Genomic DNA, 21277 nt, shown 5'->3' with positions numbered 1-21277 from the left:
TGCTTACCTTTCTTTGTTACGTTTTTATGTTACATGCATATCATACATACCGTACATATGTTAAATCATATGATAATAATATTCTTTAAGGATAGTTATGTGATGTACATTGTTAATAATAAATAAATAAATAAAACAGCTTAATTTCATAATTTACCTCAAGCATAAAAAGCCAAAGAACAATCCTTGAAGTTCGGGCAAGTCACCTTTTTGAATATGAGAGTGCTCAAACTTGTTTCTGCTTTACATCCAAGTCCTGGGTCAAGTGTATAGTGTCTTTGCCATGTGTTCCCGCTACATGGATGTGGACACAGACCTGTGAACATGCAGTCATAGTAGTACTGCTAACATAACAGTGTATGAGGACATCATTGTATAAAAAAGTGCCAGAAAAGCAAAACAGGGCATCCAGTCTGACAAAGGCAGCATATTCCAGAGCATGTGACATCAGAAGAGACAATGTCACTGACAACCCCTGAGCATTACAAACAAGCAGTGGAATGAGAGTCCCCTTGTGTCTTTATTCCTTCTATAGAGATTTAATGAGCTTCCACTTTAGGCGGTATCTATAAAACAGTTATTTTTTTTCTGCCTTGCAACAACTGCTTGGGATATTACTGTCTTTTTTTTTAATAAATTGTATTATTATTATTATTATTATTATCCCTATTTATTGTATTATGATTTATACCCCTATTTCCTCTTCTTGCACTTAAGTGTCTGCTACTAATTCAAGTAACTCACACACACACGTTTGGAAAGATTGTGAAATAGTTATATTTTGCAACTTTTTGTTACTTTGCAGTAGGTTTTAATTTAATTTTTTAAGCTAGTTTTTGTCTGCTATGGCTTATCATTAATTTAAGTTAAACTCATGGTGCTTGTTTTAATCTCTCTTTGACCAAGACTAATAGATAACACAGAGAGTAATAATACAGCTCAACTGCTCTACTGTTTAATGAATGCTGTTATCTAAATTATCAGCAACACAGCAAATAGATAGCGTTTCCATAAGCTCTTACTCACATCTCTTCTGTACTACTGATATATCGGTAGTCTCGTCAACATACGGTGATATCCCACATCCTGTTTTTTCTCCTTTCTGGCCTGAACTTAATTCATTTTAATATTTTGAAACAAAATGGAGTTTTATAGGTTTAAATTATTTAAGAGGGTTATACTTAACCCCAAATTTAAGTGGTTTCAATGAGTCATCTGAAGTGAATACCATGTAGAGTGATGTATTAAAGTTTTGAGAAAACTTTCCACAACATGGATTTTCTCTAATGGTATCATTTAGGAAATACAGTACCTTTTCCTTGTATCATAGCAATCATAGCTTGCATCATAACCAGAACAAACAGATCTGTCTTATCAGACACGGAAGTACACCAGGACAAGTTCATTCAGCGACCAAATATTTTATTACTCTTTTAAAGCAAACCTGTGTGAGCAACTCAAATCTCTTGTATTTTTTAAACACATACAGAAATATTATAAAACACCTTAAATCTGTTACAATAAACATTTACAAAGCATGTTGCAACATCCAGGTTTTTATTGCACAGTAACCTCTAGAATTTAAAAAAATATTTTACATAGAATGGTCCATTTACGTTATTTCATAAACATCAAATATGTGTTGAATTCAAAAACAATAGATACAATTGGTTATAGTATTTTGGTGTCAGGATATCCTTTTTGAAGATTTCTCAACTGGTAAGTTTTCCTTTAGGAAGAAATAATGTGCGTTTTAAAAAGTTAAATTCAATTAGAATGCTTATGTTTCCACCTCATACCCTTCATTATTATAACATGTTTTAGTTTGTATGTCTGAAAGATACTTATTTAACCATTTTATTAACTGATAGAATGCCCAAAGTGGAATAAGTAAGGAGGGAATAGCAGCCAAGAGAATGCAAATGGTGTAGACCCAGCCAGGATATTCCAGGATTTGTGGAGCAGGAAATTTCTCCTGGGAGAGTAAAAAAAAAATACATCATTAATATGAGAATCAAAAATCTTAATATTTGTAATTCATGTCACATACATATTGACAGCACCACTCCAAATTTTTTAGACATTATTGCACTGTTTAATTTATGTCTATGTGCTGAAAGATTAATGGCATTTATTATCTCCATGTTAGCTGTGTATTAAGAGTATTCTTACATAAGATGGATTCCATGCTTCATAAGTGGGGTTTTCTTGTGCCTGTACCACCACATAAGCCAGGAAGACCACCAGCAGCATCAAAGGACTGATTACCCTCCATGTAGCTTGCCAGTACAGGTTGGGTCTTCGCCCTGTCATCCACTCTATATCATCACTGAACCTGAGAAGGTGAAAACATAAAGTAAAGCAGATGATTATTCTTTTATTCTTCTATTCTTTCTATAGAATTAGTTAATATCATTTATAAACATTTTATTATGATTAATACACCATAGAAATTATTGTTTAATAATAAATATATTTTAATATTTTAATATTCTGTGATTTTATTCAATAATGGCATTTTCATACAAATAAACTGACTGTAGTGTATGTGGTCTTGGCAGGATATAATTTTACAAAAAATGTTACGTACATGATGTGTATAGTGAAATAAAAGCACATCCTAGTATGGACTTACTCTGAATACAATTAATTAATGAATAATTTAACAAGCACCTGTTTGCACCATAGATGTAGATCACGGCTGTGATCTCGAAAAATGCGATGACTAGCAGAGGCAAGGAACCTACGTAGTTATTAAAGATGGCCAGCCAGTAATTTCCTGATCCCATCGCGAATATAAGTGCCACCAAAAATGAAACCATGCATATTACACCTACAAAGAGATCACGATTTAGTTTGTAGACAAAACATTTTCATGATTACATCAACTGCTAACCTAACCGTTCAGAATTTTTCTGAACATTTTAGGTAAAATGATTATCCACTTTATGGGGCCCCTGGCTTTCTATTTACCTGTGAATATCTCCTTAGGAATGCACTTCGGTATAAGATGCAGGTCCAGCAGAGGGGTCAAAACGCCCTCCAGATTGCCAAACATTGACGAAAGGCCAAGACTGAAGAGCATAATAAAGAAGAGCACGGCCCACACCTGGGAACCTGGCATCTTTATTACTGCCTCTGTAAACACAATGAAAGCCAACCCTGTGCCCGAGGCACTCTAAGGGACAACAAACATAAGAAAAACATCTTGGTAAAATTTTTCAACTTCTTTTACAAAAAAATATCTGAAAAGTGTGTCATGCATTTGTATTCAGCCCCCTTTATTCTAATACCCCTTATTAAAATCCAATTGCCTTCAGAAGTCACCTAATCAGTAAATTGAGTCCACCTGTGTGTAGTTTTAATCTTATTATAAATACAGCAACAAGTCATGTGCGACTACAAATTAGACTTCTTATGGCTTTCTCTTTGCCACTCTTCCATAAAGGCCAGATTTGTGAAAGTAGGAGTTTTCTTTTTAAGAAACTGCTAAAATATATACAGTAATACTACAGCTTTGTAGAATTCTTAAATCTAATTGGGCAGACATTAATTAACCTATTACTCTTTTTTTTACAAGTCATGAAGGTTTTCTATTTCATTTATTTCCCAAACTCACTATTTTATTGTCTGTAGCTAAACAATGAACCCCTTAGGGAAAGTGTATTTTCCCAGCCAATCAGAATATAGAGACTGGAAATGTCCATGTTTTGGGCCGTATCATGGAATTCTAACCCTTATTAGGCTTTTTCCACCTGCATTTTTGATAAACAAAAAAACAGGAAAATGTGTAAGATTGTTAATTCCCTTTGAAATCCTCAATATTTTGCAAAATAAAAGCAACTACATGGCAAAAAGCTGAGGAAACAGCCTTTCCTACAAGATTGATATTCTATCCTGCTAACTGCCAGCCTAATGTAATATTAAATAATAATATATAAAAATAATCGTAATATTAAGTTTAACAATTAATGGTTAAAAGCATAATATTTCATTCATTAATACATTAAAAGATGTCGTTGGTAATTTGCTGTGGAATAAATCATATAAAAATCATTAGAGCCTACTGCTAGGGGAATTTTATTTGCTTTGTATTAGGGCATATTACACTACAGTGGAACCTTGAATTATGAGCATAATTTGTTCTGGAAGTAGGTGCGTACATCAAAACACTCATACATAAAAGCGAATTCCCCCATAAGAAATAATGGAAACTCAAATTATTTGTTTCACAGCCCAAAAAAATAAATACATAAAAGTAACTAATAACAAATAAATTAATAAAATATAAAGTAAAAATAAAACAAATTAACCTGCACTTTACCTTTAAAAAAGTACAAATAAATCCTGATAGATAGTGTTTCTGTTTATGTGCGCAGATGCTGTCTGTGTGTATGTGTGTGTGTGTGTGTGTGTGTGTGTTTGTGTGTGAAGCTAAAGTAAGAAGAGAGGAGGAATCAGACCCCCCCCTCTTCTCTCTTACACAGTTGCACACAGTTTTCTGGGGGTAAGTATAAACACTTTCTCGTCTCTTATTTGAGTTTCACGCACACTAACAAAGACCTTTCTAATGAGACTTTTTTTTTGCGTTACGCAGGCGCACACACGTGTTATAATAAACAGTACACACGCTGTACACACACGCATACAAACACAAAATAAAAGATGTTTTACGCACACACACGTGGCCATAGTGTTATAGTAAACAGTACACGCATACACGCATGTTGATTATACCAGTGAGAGATGTGCACTAAGACCCAGCAGGGGAGACGATTACAAACAATTCTGCAGCGCAAGAGAGAGAAAAAACATTGGCTCAGTTGTGATCACGTGGCGATCAGCGTCAAAACAAGAAGTGCATTTGTGATACATAGTACTAGGTACTCGTAAACCAAGACTTGTTTGTTTTTCGAGTCAAAGAAAAAAAAACTTTGCTTGTCATGCGGAACACTCACAAACTGTGTTACTCGCAATCCAAGGTTTCACTGTACTTTATTTACATATTGGCATTTAATTGCTATCCAGGATGAACTCATTATTTTGATGCGTGTAATAATACCTGATCAAGCAACGTTTGGAGATTGCAAGTCGTCAGATTTAGCATGTGCACCGCTTGTGTATTTGTAGCATTAAGTTTTGTAAGCCACTCCTCATAATTTGCTTCTGTTATATTCATATCCGGAATATCAAAAGCATTTTTCAAATCCATGATATTACTGTGTAAACAAGAAACAAGGAAATGCAAAACTGTTTACAAAAAAATGTTTTTAACTTTATCCCTGATGACATTGTGCATCACTTACCTTTGCACACACTCATTATAGCTTGACAATGCTTTAAAACCAAGGATAGAAAAAATGGGGATTGATGCAAAAATTGAGGTAGCACTGTTGATGCAGCCAACAATAAGAGCATCTCGTTCACAGTTGTTTCTGAAAATAAATAAATAAATAAAGTAATTACTCATTTAATTTAATTTGCTAATAGTAAGTTGTTACTGTTGTTTTACCATTTGACCTTGCAGTGGTAAATGATTAAACTCCTGTTTTTCTCATTTTCTTTACATTTTTGTCTCTGCAGATAATAATGTCTGCTAATCTGTTTATTTCAATGACATGAAGTGTATTACAGCATTACAGTGCATATGTTATAAATTATGTAAGCAACATATAAGAGAGTACTGTATGTAAAGTGTATACTTTCTTGTGTGGTATAGCTTACTTTTGCGGGTTATAGCTGGAAAATGCAATGAGACCTCCACATGCAAGAGACAGAGAGAAGAATATTTGGGTTGCTGCATCCAACCACACATTTGGGTTTTTTAGTGTTTCCCACTGTCAGAAGAAAAAAAAAAAAAGCACTGAAAGGTCAGAAACAGACATACATACATGAAAGATTTTATTTATGCACAGTGGTTGCACATGTGGTTATAACCCACTTTCAGAGCAATTAAGAGTTCTCCTCTACTTTTTTAACATGAGCAACATCAGGAAACTCAATGTCTAGAAAATTTTAATATATGGTATGTCATATAATTCTTTGCCAGGGATCCAGATAAGCTGATCTACACTACGCTCAGTGGGTATGGGTCTGGACTATTGATTAAATGGGTAAATACTATTACCAAATCTACTTTCATGGCAAAGGCGTGAGCTAGCTTAATTTACATGGCACTAACTAGCTAGTCCCTAGCAAAAGTGTGTAATAGCTAAGAAAAATGCATAACTTACTTTGGGTGTAAAGAGGTGACGCAATCCAATAGTAGCTCCAGGCAGAGTCAATGCCCGGACCAGAAAGATGGTGAGTACAAGATATGGGAAGGTAGCTGTGACATACACAGCCTGCACCCAGAATGACAGGTCAATTTAAAGTTCGATTAACAAACATGTAAATGATTAATTGAATAATGCAATTAAGATAAAGGTCTCCACCTTGCCAATGGTCTCGATGCCTCGAATGAAGCAGATATAGACAATACACCAAGCTGAAGCCAGACACACCACTAGCCACCATTGAAGGCCCCCATTAACCGAAATGCTTGAAGTGATATTTAGTGTCTCTCTGTACCAGAAGTAGTTCACTGGAGTGCTCTTCTTACATTCTTCTACGATGTCTGCAAGAACATGAAACATTTATAAATATAGCACTCTCATTAGACAGAAATTAAATCATGGGTTTAAAAGTTTCGAACAATTTAACTCACAAGAAACATGTAAGATAAAATAGATATTTTTTGTATTGTAAGTTTCTTTTAATCGTATTTAAAGCAATCTCTACTATAATTGTTCCTTGTTACTTTTTCTTTTTTAAATATTTCTATATTCCTACTGTATATCCAGGTTCAGGTTATAGTTCACATATTTAAACGTGCTACTGAATGTCTACATAAATTACACAATATAACATCTGTGCATTCATAATACGTATGTAAAAATTCAATTGATCTGTATGCTATTATAGCAACCTCATTCAAGGAGGCTTTTCACAAGATTTTGAAGCATGGCTGTAGGGATTTGTGTTCATTCAGCCACAAGAACGTTAGCAAGGTTAGGCACTATTGTCAGTCGAGTAGGCCAAATGCAGTCAGTAATACAGTTTATACTAAAGATGTGGTTGTGGTTTAGTCAGACCACTAAAGTTTTTCCACACCAACCTTGACAAACCATGTATTTTAAAATATCTCCTCGTGCACAGGTACTAAACATTGTCATACTGAAACAGGTTTGGGCCCTTTAATGTCACTGAAGGCAAACCTCAAATGCTACAGCTTTCAAAGTGCTCTATATAGTATAATCACATGGTTCTGAATTTGTGGCATGTAAAGATTTATGGAAGGCTTCTTTATGGGGGGGGAATGCTGGGTGTCCACATACTTTTGGCCATATAATGTACTGTATGTCATCAACAATACAGATTGATGTATGTGATCCTGCACTTCAGTGACTTTAATCGACGTACTGCTAAAAGTTTTGATGCCATCTTAAAAACACTTTATTTTATATATATATATATATATATATATAATCCAATTATTAAAATATTTGACTAATCGTTTTAATTGTATGATAATTAATAGAATAGCTTTGATAATAGTTTTAAATAGTTTTAAAAATGATAGATTCCCAGCCTATTCAGCAACGACCCCACTTTGAGAACTAGATGAAAACTGTTTCCCTTGCTTAAGTGTACTGCTGTGATACTGTTACAGTATGTCTTACCAGTGTTATTGTTGTAGACTGGGCATGACTCCCATGGCAGTGGGTTCTGGAATGAATGGAAGAAATACCACAAAACCCAGGCCAGTATAGTGTTGTAAAACAAACCGATCAAAAATGATACAGTCATAGAAGCCACACCTGCACACACACACACACACACACTAAATCAGTTAATTACAACATCATTAAACAGACACAATCACACAAACATGAATAATTACTGGATTCCACACACTGATGACAAAATCACTCAGTTACAGTACTCATACCGTAAGTCCATGACCACTGTGCACACAGTCCTTTCATAAGACAAAGAGTACCCACCTACTCCTCCTAGATAAGGTGAGATTGAGTTCCAAACTCCTATGCTGCCCATGCGGAGCCTCTGACCAATAGCTAGCTCCATATGAAGAAGTGGAAGCCCCTCAAACACCAGCGCTATGAGGTACGGGATCAGAAACGCCCCTAAATAGAAAATACAACACTGAATTTTTTCATGGACTTTATACAATGGCAAACCAGAAGATTTTTAGTGATCATGCTTTTAGTTATCATGCTAACCTTGACTTTTTTTTTAATGTTATCCTTGTTTTCGTCTAACTGAGCATGATATGCGGTGCGCTTTTGTTCTTGGAAGATCTCATGTCTCTGAAAACCTGTAGTCTTACTGAGTTGATTTTTAACTCTTGGTGGCATAAACCATTGGAATGAAAGCTTTTTCTGTTTAAAGGCTACATTCATTTTATGCCAATTTTAACTCCGAGCACGTTCACTAAGTAACTGACTGGACTTCAGTATAATAAATACAGTATAGTGCAGTATGCATGGATCCAGTAATAAAGGTTTTGTCATGTTCTGATGTACTGTACAGTGCCATGGGTAAACCTGGTCTCTATCTTTACCTACTGTATATATATAAACACACTGTACTTATATTTAATCTCAACAAAAAGCTGTTATTCACTGTATGAAAGGTCATGGAAGTGCAAACATCACATGCATTAAAGCCATATCTCTTCATATAAAGGGTTCGGATAGTGATATCTTTTGTACATTAAAAAGTATGCCGAAAAAAACCTTTGAGGTTTTTGTGTGTTAGTGTGCGTATGTGAGTGTTTCCTCCATAGTTCTGTATGTTACGTATAAATAGATCACATGGGTGGCAGCATTAAAGCCTTTTAGATTTTTTCCCCTTAGCTACACTCTTCTTTAATATAAAAATGATAAATGATGATATGACAAGTACATTAACAGTTTTATTCCTCACGCAAGCAAATATGGAGTTGCTATCAGTGTTACTTTGCTTTTAAATACTATATACTGTTTTTGTTTCTTTTATTTATTACAAAAAAGGGTAGATTTGTCAGATATACATTGAATGCTCCTTTACTGTAAGTCCATTTATATTTATTTGAATGGACTGTGTGATTCTTAAAAAAAAAGTTATATTTCTTCGAAGTAAGTGTTTTATCAGCTTCTCAGTAGCAAGTGCAGAATGTCTGAAATGCGTTTTGATGATTTTAATAGCTGTGTTGCTAACCACAATTTCCTCTCAGCACAGCACAATGTGTGACTACTATGCATCATGGCTGACTTTATGCTTAGCATGAGCTGCCTCTGTATTATATATTATGACGCTGAAACGGCATGGACTTAAGAATGCCTTCATGTGGATCTCTGAATAAAAAAAAGATCAACTATTAAACCGAACTCCTAATTAGAGTTATTAAGACCGATTTAAATTTTCAAAATTGTCTAGATATTGATTTATTTTATAATAATATCCAGAAAAAGAGAAATTTATTTAATTTTATACAACTTGATTGAATATTTTTAAAAATGTGTATCATCAGCAAAATGAATTATATCTAACGTGGGTTTCTAAAATGAAATGGCATTACTTATGACTGATGGTTATGGTTATGTTCAAGGATAAATGTTTTTACCATGAGCATTAACAAACCTTTTGCAAGTTTCAAGAATAAGAAACCTTCTAACATGTTTTTTTCAGCAATAAAGAACAATAAGTCAAATTACAACAAGCATTAAATTGAACCCAGCTTTGTATATAATAAACGTCCAAAAGTCTCTTACCTCCCCCATATACCTGACACAAATAAGGGAACCTCCATACATTGCCCAAGCCAACAGCAAATCCGATGCATGTCAGCAAGTACTGAACCTTATTGTCCCATTTGGGGCGTTCATCAGTCTGACCGGCCTCCCCTTGAGCTTGGTTCAGCTCGATGTCTTTGCCACTCTGAGCTCCATCCATCTTTCACTTCACTTCACTTCACAGATGACTTGAGAGGCCAGATCTGACTGTCATTTCCTCTTTACACCAGCTCTCGCTTCTTTTTACCTTGACAATTTCTGGGGGTTTTTTTCCTAAGAAGAAGGGGAGGAGCTTTGCTACTTTTGCTCAGTCCCATATTATGTAGCATAGTACTCCTTTGGTTTCTGGCACATTTCCAGTGTTGCTGAGATATGTCAGGAAGCACATACAGTTACCGTAGCAAAACACTCCTTCCTAGTTGTTTATTTGATCAAACTGTGGTTGTACAGAGCATCTAATCTAAAGGTTAACAGATTACTCATTGCCATGACTTCAGAATCAAGGGATGTTAACTATGGCCTTTTTTCCTTTAAACCAGACCAGAACACTTAGCACTAAATTGATTACTCAGTACCAGAAATATATCAAAAGTAAGAATTTATTGCCATTTAAGAAGTAATTCTTTCTTATTTGGGAAAAAGCAGCACCAATATACAATTATAAATGTAAAGTGCTTTAAACAAGTATTGGTTGATTAAAATAAAATGACTTAGCATGTCAATTAACAAAACTACAATTGTCATAATGCAAATATAATACATGGAAAATGTTTGTTAAAAAATAAATAAGGTCTTCTGATATATATGATACCACAAAGGACTACAAATGTAATTAATTCATTTAAATATTGCAAACAGGGAAATATATTTTAATACAATGGCTAGATACAGGATTATTATTCTTACAATAATAATTATATTTAAAAGGAAATCACGCCTACCATATTTCATATACTGTATACACTGCTAGTCAAAAGTTTGGACACACGTCTAATTCCATTGTCTTTCCTATTTTTTATTTCTCCAGACCATACAAAATATGCAATAATCTTCTTTAAACAGTTGATATTGAGATGTGTATTCTACTTATGCTCTGTAAAGACCTCATAACGGCATCTGAGGTGGTGTTAATTGGTGATTTTTGAGGCTGGTAACTCCAAATTTACTTTTCCTCTGCAGCAGAGGTAAGTTTTGGTCTTGGTTTACTATGAAGGTCTTTATGAGAGCCGGTTTCATTCTGGTGCTTGATGGATTTTGCAAATGCACTTGACAATACTGTTCTTGCAAAAACTATTTTCAGAACAGCTGACCTTCGTGTCTTAAAATAATGGCTGACTGTTGTTGCTGTTAGTTATTACCTAATGCCATATGTGTTATTTTATATTTTTCGAAATCTCCAGTATTGTTCTAGAATGTAGACGAAAAATCACAAAAGAAGGAATTACTGTAGATGCGTGCCCAAACTTTTGACCCGCACAAATTGGCAAAAATGTCAATGTGCACAAGGTCCAGGCCTTTCAACCCAGCCTCCAACCTCCCCATATCCTAATCGATTTGAACACCCATAGGATGCACCACACAAAATACAGTCAGATTCATGAAGGAACCACCCCACAACCCACAGCACCCAAAGGATCTGCTGCCAGTATCCTGGTGCCAGACACCACAGCACACCCCCAGAGGTCTTGTGGAGTCAGCACAAGGGGAAGCTACCCAATACTGGGAATAATGTTTTGTGCTGTAATCTTATGGCTGATCTGTATATAACTCTCATATTCTATTTCAGGGGTCTCCAAATCCTGTCCTGGAGGCCCAGTGACCAGCACAGTTTGTAATTCACCAACACCCAAACACTCCCACTGAACCTACTGTAGTAATTAACAGATTAGTTAAATTAGCTGTGTTTGAGAGGAAGAATCACCAAACTGTGTTGGACACTGGCCCTCTAGGACTAGATTTGGAGACCCCTGTTCTAGATAGTCATATGTGAAGTTAAACATTTCAACCCTTTTTGTTTTCATTTTAATGACTATGCCTTATTGCTCCTGAAAAATCCCAAATCCAACTCAAAATATTAGTATACTTCCCACGATCCTTAAAAAAATTCAATACAGAAAGTTGTTTATTTATGCACTCTGTACTTGGAAGGGATTACTTTAGCATGAATTACTGTATCAATGCAACAAGGCAATGCAGAGTGCCAGTGCTAAAACCAGGTTAATCGTCTGTATTCTTGGATCAGAGGTTTCTCAACTTCCTCTTGACAATATCCCATAGACTTTCCATGGGCTTCAGGACAGGTGAGTTGGCTAGCCAGTGAAGCCCAGTCATGGTCAGCAAACCAGTTCGTGGTAGTTTAGGCACTGGGCCAGGTGCTCTCCTGCTGCAAATGGAATCTGCATCTTCATGTCAGTCTTGTAAGTACTGTAGACGCATGAAGCATGAAGTGCTCTCAAATCTCCTGGTAGATGGTTTCATTGACTTTGGTGTTGTTAAAACACAGTGGAGCAACACCAGCAGATGACATGGCACACCAAATCATCACTGACTGTGGAAACTTCACTCAAATTTAGTTCTCAAGCAAATTTAATTATCTGCCTCTGAATTTGTCCTCTGTACTCCAAATGAAATGCAAATATATTTTTTTCTTCTTAGTCCATGTTAGACGCTTCTGACATTTAGGAAATCTCTGGTTCATGAGTGGCTTGATGATAGGAACGCAACAGTTGTATTCCATTTTTCTGTAGACAGCTGTACATGTTGGCTTGTGATGCACTGACTCTAGCCTCAGCCACTTATTGTGAAGTTCCGCCAAGGTCTTGATTTACATTGCTTAATAATTACCATAAGCTTGCAGTCATGCCTGTTGTTTGTGCATATTTTCCTACCACACTCCCCCCCCCCCCCCCCCACCCCCAGTCAACTTTCCATGAATATGTTTCAATACAGGGCCTTCTGTAGTTTACCCTCCTTGTGGACGGTGTTGATAATCAACTTTAGGAAAACTGTCAAGTCAGTCTTTCTTGTGTGTGTGCTGAACTAGAGAGATACACGCTATTTATAATGCATGAATATTATAAAATGTATAAACTAAATATTCTAATTCTAGTTTTCATGAGCAGTAAGGTGTAATCATTGGAATTAAAAGGCTTGAAATATTTTACTTTACATGTAATAAATCTAGAATATATGAGCAGTGTCAATTTGTAATTTGTAAAAGAAAATTTACTTTTTTTTTTACAATATGCTGATATTTCAAAATGAACTGTAAATATTATATTAAATTATATATTATGAGTTTTTCCCTTTACTGTATTTAGTCATTCATCCACTTTACAACAGCGTCTGCGTATAGCACTGATAATAGCAGCGACAGGTACAGCAAGACTAGGAATCCCAGCCAATATGAAGATTATTACATAGATCCATGGAGGGTAGGGCTTCTTTTCCAAAGTTGGAAATTTTTCCTGCAAGACAAAACAGATAAGCAGAGATTAATCAGTCTACAGTAACTGCTGTATACGAAACATTACTTTCCTGATAAGAGAAATATAAATCATGTAAATCCCTCTTGAAAAATGTATGTTAAGTGACTAATTTTAAACGTAGACAATGTTTACAGAGCTGCTCATGGAATTATCTCGCATGTGAATGTTAATTTAACTTACAAATGCATGTTAATTTGGATCATGCTATACTTTCAGCTGTTAGCACATGTGGCCTCCTGAATACCCTTACCGAGTCAGGGTCCCAAGCGATGTAGAAGAGCTCCTTGGAGATGGTGGTAACAAAATAGAAGAGGAAGATGAAGAGCATAATTAGAGGGCTGATAAATCTCCATGTGGCCTGCCAGAAAATATTGGGTTTGTGGCCGATCATGAAGACCAGGTCTTCATTAAACCTGTTGGGAGAGCAGTGTTCTTCAATATACACCAATGTTAACCAAAGAAGACTGTCATTTTCACACCACGGTTCTTATCTCTGATTACCCCACAGCTACAATTTCAGAGGTATTACAATAGCCATTATACCAAGACATGGAAGATCATAACGTATGTAATTATGGTGTCCAAGAAAGGCATGGAAAAGCTGTTTTTGTCAGAGAAAATCAGTGACTTTCACTTACCTATCGATTCCATAAATATACACCACTCCAACCATCTCACAGAAGGCAATAATGAGTAGAGGGATGGAACCAGCGAAATTGTCAAAGAGTGCCAGCCAGTAATTCCCTGACCCTTGGACGAATATTAATGCAATAAAACAACACACCAGACAAGTCAATCCTGAAACAGCAAAAGAAGAAAAAAAAACAGTCCAATGTGTGGCCTAATAACATTTACCAAAAAAAAAAAAAACATTACAATCTTTTCATTTCAATCTTTCTGAACACTGTACCTGAGATTACTTCTTTAGGCCAGTGTTTAGGGAAGACATTTAAGTCCTGCAAAGGCACCAGGACTCCTTCAATATTTCCAAACATGGAGGACAGGCCGAGGCAAAAGAGCATGACAAAGAAAAGGACGGACCACAGTGGAGATAAGGGCATCTTAGTTATGGCCTCAGTGAAGACAATGAAGGCCAGGCCTGTGCCCTCAACACCCTGTTTAATCATTGAGCAGAGCATGAAAAATGTCATATCAAGGTGCAATTCACAAATGTATTTTATTTTTATATAAAAGAAGAGAAGGCTTCACCTCACTAAGGAATGTGTTCAAGTCACATGTCCCAAGATTTAGATTGTGAATGACATCAGGGTATGTGGTGTTAAGTTCTTTCAAAACTTGATCGTAGTTACTTTCAGTGATGTTTGCTTCTGGCAGTTCAAATGTGTTCAGTAAAGTCAGAATGTTTCTGCGGGACAGATGCAGAATATATCATTAGATAATTAATTATAGATCTACAGATGCCTGCTTTTAGGAGTAAAAAAGTCATGAATACGTACGTTGCCATACAGTCGTCAAATCTCTCCGTAGCTCTGAAACCAATAATGGTGTAAATTACAGTTGCAGCAAAAATTGAGGTAAAGGCATTAATGGTGGAGATGATCACAGCATCCTGCTCACAGTTGTTACTAAAGGAAAGACAGACATTGTGTGCTTTAGGACAAAATACTGGGTAGTCATTAATATTTACCATATGCTGAGTTGCTATGATTTTTGTACTTACTGTACTGAGTTGTAGCTGGAGAAGGAGATGAGGCCACCAAATGCCAGCGAGAAGGAATAAAATACTTGAGCACCTGCATCCAGCCAGGTTGATGGGTTTGCTAACTCATTAAGCTACACAGAAAGTTTACTTAAATTATGTATACATGACTATAGTATGTAGCAGAACAGTAAATCATGGTGATTGCAACATTTGTTGAATTGCCCTTCAGGACTGTAAAGGTAAATTTTAAATGATTATTTATGAATTTATACTTACATCTGGTGTAAAAAGAAATTTAATTCCCTCAACGGAGCCTTTCAGAGTCAGTCCTCTGATAAGGAAAATGGTGAGAACTACATATGGTAACGTGGAGGTCACATATACTGCCTTTGGAGGAGAAAAAAAAAAGGTTCCTGTTTAGGTTCCAGTAATATCAGATATAAAAGTAGTGTCACTGTGAACTATGCTAATGGTGTACAGTACAATTCACCACTAGAACCCTACATTTGGAGCATTTGTAAGCATAGAATAAAAGAAAAGCAGTATAACAATTTTTGGATTGGTTATAATGACGTGTAATTTAAATGGGAAAAAAACAATTGTGTCAGTTAATTATGCAATAATCATTTATTAGTCATGACTTTATTATCTGCAGCTTTATTACATGCATTTAAATGACTCCATTTATTTAACAGGTTACCATCTCTGATTTAGCTGCTATAAAAACTTGAAAGAATGAATGTAGTAAATCTTTATGAGTGATTATTCTTACATAATAACCTTGCAACATTTTATGGTATGCAGTAAGTTAAAAGAACTTAAAAGAATTAAAAAAAACTTGTTGTTCCATTTAACATTCTTTAATAGAAGGAATTTCTGAAGTATATAAGAGCTTTATTATGAGTTTATACTTATTTGCTTAAACATGATAAGATCTAAATGTTCAAACAAATCTATATTTATGAATAGACTTCAACACTTAACCTTTATAGCACTGTATCAGGGCTGTTTTTAAAGCTACTGATACAGCTGATAACTGCTCATATGACAAACAGCGGGTGCTGTTAGGTCTACCAGCTCTACTCTGGCACAAGAATTTTGCTGAAGCTTTCACCCAGCACTTATCAGTACATCCTGTGCTTCAACAGGTTACGTAAAAAAGATAATACCTTGCCAGTGGTCTCTATTCCACGGACACAGCAGACATAAAGTACAGCCCAGGCTGAAATTAAACACAGCACCATCCACCAGTGCAGGCCTCCGGCTTCCTCTATGGATGCAGTTGTGTCCAGTGTCTTCCTGTACCAGAAATAATCCACAGGGGAGCTCTTCTCACATTCTGACACCAAACCTGTCAATGTTTTCAGTTTACAGTAAGTGACTTTTGCTTGCACAAGCTTGGAGTATAGCATATTGGTTGCCATATTACTGCACTATTGACAAATGTAGAAGAACATTATGAAGAACATTTCGTTTTTATGCAATCCATATCCATGCATACACACCAAAAATGTTTGTTGCTTTACTCAGACTTATAATTTTTTTTTTTTTTGTGCCTTGTGGCTAGGGTACCTGTTCTGTTTGCATTGATAGGGCACTTGGCCCAAGGTAGCGGGTCCTGGAATGAGTTAAAGAAGTACCACATGACCCAGGCTATTATGGTGTTGTAGTAGAGGCTGACCAACAGAGACACACACATGGATGCAATTCCTGTGGAAATAAGTTCATATTGTATTACATTTAGTTTTCCAACCACTGGACAGAACATGAGAACTTTTCTGAAGTGAGATAAAGATTTAAAGATTTTAGTTAGTTGTTTTAGGTGGTAATGGATTTCACCTCACCTACTCCTATCATGTAAGGGGAAATGGTCTTCCACACCCCCACACTGCCCTTCCTCAGGCGCTGTCCAATAGCAAACTCCAGATGGAGAAGAGGAACTCCCTCAAACACCAGCAGGATCAGGAAGGGAATCATAAAGGCTCCTGAAGGAGGACAAATGAATAAAGCTCTAAGGAAGGCCACTACTTAAAATAGTGTTTATTCTGATGTAACATAAAAGCTGAAAACATGTTAACTTGTTAACATTAACATTAAGAAGAAGATTACCAGGCATGGATACCTGTAGTTTTGTCAAGCATTTTTAGGTGGGGTGCTGGGTAGGGGTATAGCTCAATGCCACTTCTTTTTAGATTATCTAAATATTTGTATCTGTAGCTGCATTTGAATTTAAACAGCAAAGTGCAAAAGTAAAAAGTTGTGTATGTACCTGCCTGTGACATTTTTAATGAATTTAGCTTTAATTAGGGCTTTCTAATTAAACCTAAACCAACTAGCACCCTAATGTTGTTAAAAATAAATAAATAAATAAATAAATAAATAAATAAATAAAAACACAGCACTATGACCAGGCAGTTAGTAAAAATTAATGTCATAAATGCATACCAATAAACCCATCAATTATATTTATGTTAAGGAATCATATTTTCCTGCTCTCAGAAATAAAAGAGAACGATTATTTGCAGTAGAGTACATGATGAATTTAATTTTGACACATTTTATTCCTGATCCACTTCCTAACTCAACGCTTCCATTTTAAGCTTGACCTGTGACCCCAGTGGCTGGTACACAGGGGGCACAGGGCACTGGCTGGGACACGACCCTGGGTTTTCCACTTGACAGGCCACAGAGCCACCAACTCCTTCCATATTTAATGAAGATACACTGTATCACAATCTGTTTGTTCCATATTTGTGTTCTGTTGCATATCTTTTGATGTGTAATTTCACAAGTAGGGACAATACAAAATTCCACAATGTTGCAAATTCAGTACATGTGACTACACACTGTGCTGTGGGAGTGAGTTCTTTTGTCAAAGGAAAAGTTATGAGATGAGATTGCATTTTATCAGCCTTTTCAACACACTCTGTAACAAACTGAACACAACAAAGCAGAGCCAGTACAATCTGGCACTAAGGTTTCATACACTTAGAAACATGAGAAGGTGTTTCTCTCCAATACTGCGGTGTGGTTTTATGAAGATGTTTAGATGACAGACTAAAGAGAAGCAGATTTACCTTAAGCAACATATTAATGCATGATATTATATATATATATATATATATATATATATATATATATATATATATATATATATATATATATATATATATATATATATATATATATCAATGTTGCTTTTGTCTTGACACTCATTTCTCACATCTTTTATAATAGTTCAGTTAATACATATGAAGAAGTCGGCTACTGTGACCTTTTAGACACAATAGTTAGAAATGAGTCTTATAGACCACCTGCTACTGCTGGGGTACATCTTACATAAAAGGAACGAGTACCAGGAAGATTTAAAACACTCTTGGCTAATGGTTAAGAGAAAGCACAAAAGCAAGCTTTAAAAGTGGGTGTAACTTCTGGCACCTATCAGGTATGTAAAAAATATAAGGAAAGCAGCTGAGCTAGTAAAGTAGTGCTAGACAATTTCTTACAGATGTAAATCATTGACAAAACATTATATGAGCAAATGTATGTAGGCACATGACCAAACCTATATGTGCTTGAATATCTCATTTTGTTTATACTAACCTCCACTCTTCTGCAAAGGCCTTCCACTAGAATTTGGAAAGTGGCTATAGGTTTTTTTTTATGCACCAAGTATTCAAGTTTATCCTAAAAGTGATCAAAGAGGTTAAGATTGGGGACACTTAAGTATTCTTACACCAAACTTGGCAAAGCATGTCTTTATAGATCACTTTGGGCGCAGGGCCACTGACATGTTTTGACATTTTGGTGAAAAGGGAAGTTGCCCACATACTGTATGGTTGGGCAAACAGGGTAGCAGGGTATATGGATTTTTGATCAATTCACATCACACACACACACACACACACACAAAATGTGTCACTCTCAGGAAAATTAATCATTTATCTGCAATGCATTTTGGCAATTTCTCAATTGTAGAAAGCGTGATGCATTAACTTTTTTTGTGCTTAATGTTTGAGGGATGTAACCATGTAAAACTCAGCATATTTAATAATCAAAGCAAAACATCGGTTAAACTTTGAAATATCTTATAGACAGAGCAGGGTAGGAGGTGTTTTTTGGTCTGTCACTATTTAAAGTCAAGACCAGTGAGAATCAGTTGGTCTAAAAATCTCTGTATTACTGATGGTGCCGGTGCTGAACTACTACTTCTCACTAGAAACCAACTGAAAGCTTTTCTTCTGGTAGCATACATTTGAATTTCTTCATAATTACAACAAAATACCTAAAGCAAATTTTACTGCCCAAAAAAACACATCAGCAGTGTTTTTGTGTTTTTTTCTTTTTCCATGATTGTCTCGCAAATAAATCTCCTTCACCAAGAGCAGTTAGCGGTCTTATCTGACTTTTATTTGCATAGCAGTAAAATTGGGATCATTGGGAAAAGGTTTTTTATGCCATTGAGCCTTTGTCATCTATTAATATAATAAAACTGTAAAGTTGGTGTATCTTTACATTAAAAAGACATCAAGGTCTGATTGTGAAAAAAATTGGGTTTTCACAGGTGTATTTGTCCGAGCTAGGTTTTGTTTCATCGCAATTGGCCCACAGAAAGAGAAGGTACGCTCATTTAAAATTTAAATGGAAAACCCTATCTTAACCTTATAAACCTTATCAACAAATTGACCTTGAAAAAATTATGAAATCAAAATTCAACAGATAGCATTTTACATTTTTGAAAACGCGCTTGTTTGTGCAATTAAAATTCACATGAACAAAGTCGTGGGCACATCTAGTTAAAGGAATATTTTTAGCATATGCCTTTTAATGTAAGTATCTTTCTTGTAGTAAAAGAACACAATAATCAAATCTTTTTTTATTAGCCCTGTTGAATCTTTGAGGATTTTGTGAATATGAAAAAAAAAAACCTTCTCATTATAAATACCTATGTGTTCCTTATCTTTGACTCTGTCTCATTACAGTTGTACTATTAAAGTACAAAAAGTCAGAAGACGCAGCCAAAGAGAAATGCGAGATATGTGATAGATTGACCTGAACATGTTCATCTTTCAGAACACCCCAAAGACGCTCTGACCCTTCTTAATAATCTGAACATACTATAGTGTTTTAAAGAGACTAGAGAAAAAAGTGACCAAACTCAGTCAAAAATGAAAAGGTTTAATCAGACTACATGTAGTAACTATTATGAAATTTAAATAACCACAATCAAGTGGAGTATTCAATTTACTGTAAAACAAACTGGATTAGAACGCCCTGTACAACTAAAGATGTGACAAGCTACTGAAGTAAAATACTTTGCTTGTCTTACAGTACCACAAGTCAAATATAACAAAAAGGTCTGTTTATCTATACCTCAGAATTGTTTCCACTAGAATGCCCATTCCAATTAAGCTCATTAAAATCATTAATGTTAAAAAGGTTAACAGGTATTTCCTCACCTCCCCCATGGCTCTGACACAGGTAGGGGAAGCGCCAGACGTTTCCGAGCCCCACGCAGAAACCCACACATGTTAGCATATACTGGGCTTTGTTGTCCCATTTAGGCCTATCCCCTGCTTCCTCGACTTCCAGCAGCTCCAGTTGCTCGTGGCTCAGGATCCGATCATCCAGGCCCGGGTTAGGGATCTTCAGCTTCATGGTCCAGGTGACTCAATATAGATCCTGGTTTTCATTAATTTCTGGCTGGTAGCTGGTATGAATATAAAATAGTGCTATGGGGGACTACAAGTAATAGGGCAGTCTTCTTTGAGAAAGCTGAATTTATATGGTGAACTTTAGCATCAGCCCAGGGCACGTGTATGTTACCAGCATAATGGGAAAGAGTCGTGTCAGCTAGATAAGAGTAAGAAGAAAAAAAAAAAAAACACCTGACTGAGCCTGATGTATGACAATTATTAATGTCATACACACCTGCACACACACTTTTGCACACACCTACTTAATGGTTCAAATGGTTAACAAATGAAGATATGAATCTTTATATCCATTGAGGAGCAACCCTTAACAAGGTCTGACATCCAAGCCATTTGTGAGGACACTTTATGCACTTATGATGACACACACACACACACACACACACACACACACTCACACACACATATCACAAATTGTTAATAAGCATAATACTCCTTATGTCATTTCAGCTAACTTTGAATGGGATTTGTGATTTGATGTCCATATTACTCATGTGAATGAGGCACATGATAGAAAGGAGAAAATAAAGAGAACAGCATTAACTATCCAGAATGACAGTATTCTGTTTGAAAAGG

The 21277-nt window shown here is 35.7% G+C and overlaps 2 protein-coding genes across 2 annotated transcripts; both read right to left on the bottom strand.

Moving 5' to 3' along the window:
- Positions 1-1540: 1540 nt before the first annotated feature.
- On the bottom strand, positions 1541-10114 carry LOC128520697 (sodium-dependent neutral amino acid transporter B(0)AT3-like). The gene is made up of 12 exons (XM_053495053.1): positions 9816-10114; positions 8046-8186; positions 7722-7859; positions 6435-6616; positions 6234-6344; positions 5725-5837; positions 5307-5435; positions 5063-5219; positions 2974-3178; positions 2674-2833; positions 2173-2335; positions 1541-1975 (listed from the first exon to the last, which is right to left on the bottom strand). Exons 1-12 carry the CDS (start codon positions 9994-9996, stop codon positions 1781-1783), a joined length of 1875 nt encoding a protein of 624 aa, XP_053351028.1. The 5' UTR covers positions 9997-10114; the 3' UTR covers positions 1541-1780.
- A 476-nt stretch (positions 10115-10590) lies between these two features.
- On the bottom strand, positions 10591-20815 carry slc6a19b (solute carrier family 6 member 19b). The gene is made up of 12 exons (XM_053495326.1): positions 20447-20815; positions 16832-16972; positions 16560-16697; positions 16157-16338; positions 15264-15374; positions 15006-15118; positions 14782-14910; positions 14534-14690; positions 14235-14439; positions 13963-14122; positions 13575-13737; positions 10591-13303 (listed from the first exon to the last, which is right to left on the bottom strand). Exons 1-12 carry the CDS (start codon positions 20643-20645, stop codon positions 13157-13159), a joined length of 1845 nt encoding a protein of 614 aa, XP_053351301.1. The 5' UTR covers positions 20646-20815; the 3' UTR covers positions 10591-13156.
- Positions 20816-21277: the final 462 nt, after the last annotated feature.

This window comes from Clarias gariepinus, chromosome 4 (genome assembly GCF_024256425.1).
Source record: "Clarias gariepinus isolate MV-2021 ecotype Netherlands chromosome 4, CGAR_prim_01v2, whole genome shotgun sequence".
In the NCBI taxonomy this organism is placed as follows: domain Eukaryota; kingdom Metazoa; phylum Chordata; class Actinopteri; order Siluriformes; family Clariidae; genus Clarias; species Clarias gariepinus.
Note: the sequence above shows the minus strand (reverse complement) of the source record. Positions and strands in the feature narration are given on the sequence as shown.

What these genes read in the sequence shown, in the direction of transcription:
- LOC128520697 (XM_053495053.1), bottom strand. Translation starts at nt 9,996, where the DNA reads ATGGATGGAGCTCAGAGTGGCAAAGACATCGAGCTGAACCAAGCTCAA. An exon ending in GCATCGAGACCATTGGCAAG is followed by an intron (nt 6,345 to 6,434) that starts GTGGAGACCTTT and finishes TTCTGGGTGCAG; the next exon opens with GCTGTGTATGTCACAGCTAC. An exon ending in TATAATGAGTGTGTGCAAAG is followed by an intron (nt 5,220 to 5,306) that starts GTAAGTGATGCA and finishes TTGTTTACACAG; the next exon opens with TAATATCATGGATTTGAAAA.
- slc6a19b (XM_053495326.1), bottom strand. Translation starts at nt 20,645, where the DNA reads ATGAAGCTGAAGATCCCTAACCCGGGCCTGGATGATCGGATCCTGAGC. An exon ending in CCCTTACATGATAGGAGTAG is followed by an intron (nt 16,698 to 16,831) that starts GTGAGGTGAAAT and finishes TTATTTCCACAG; the next exon opens with GAATTGCATCCATGTGTGTG. An exon ending in GCCTAAAGAAGTAATCTCAG is followed by an intron (nt 14,123 to 14,234) that starts GTACAGTGTTCA and finishes TTGCTGTTTCAG; the next exon opens with GATTGACTTGTCTGGTGTGT.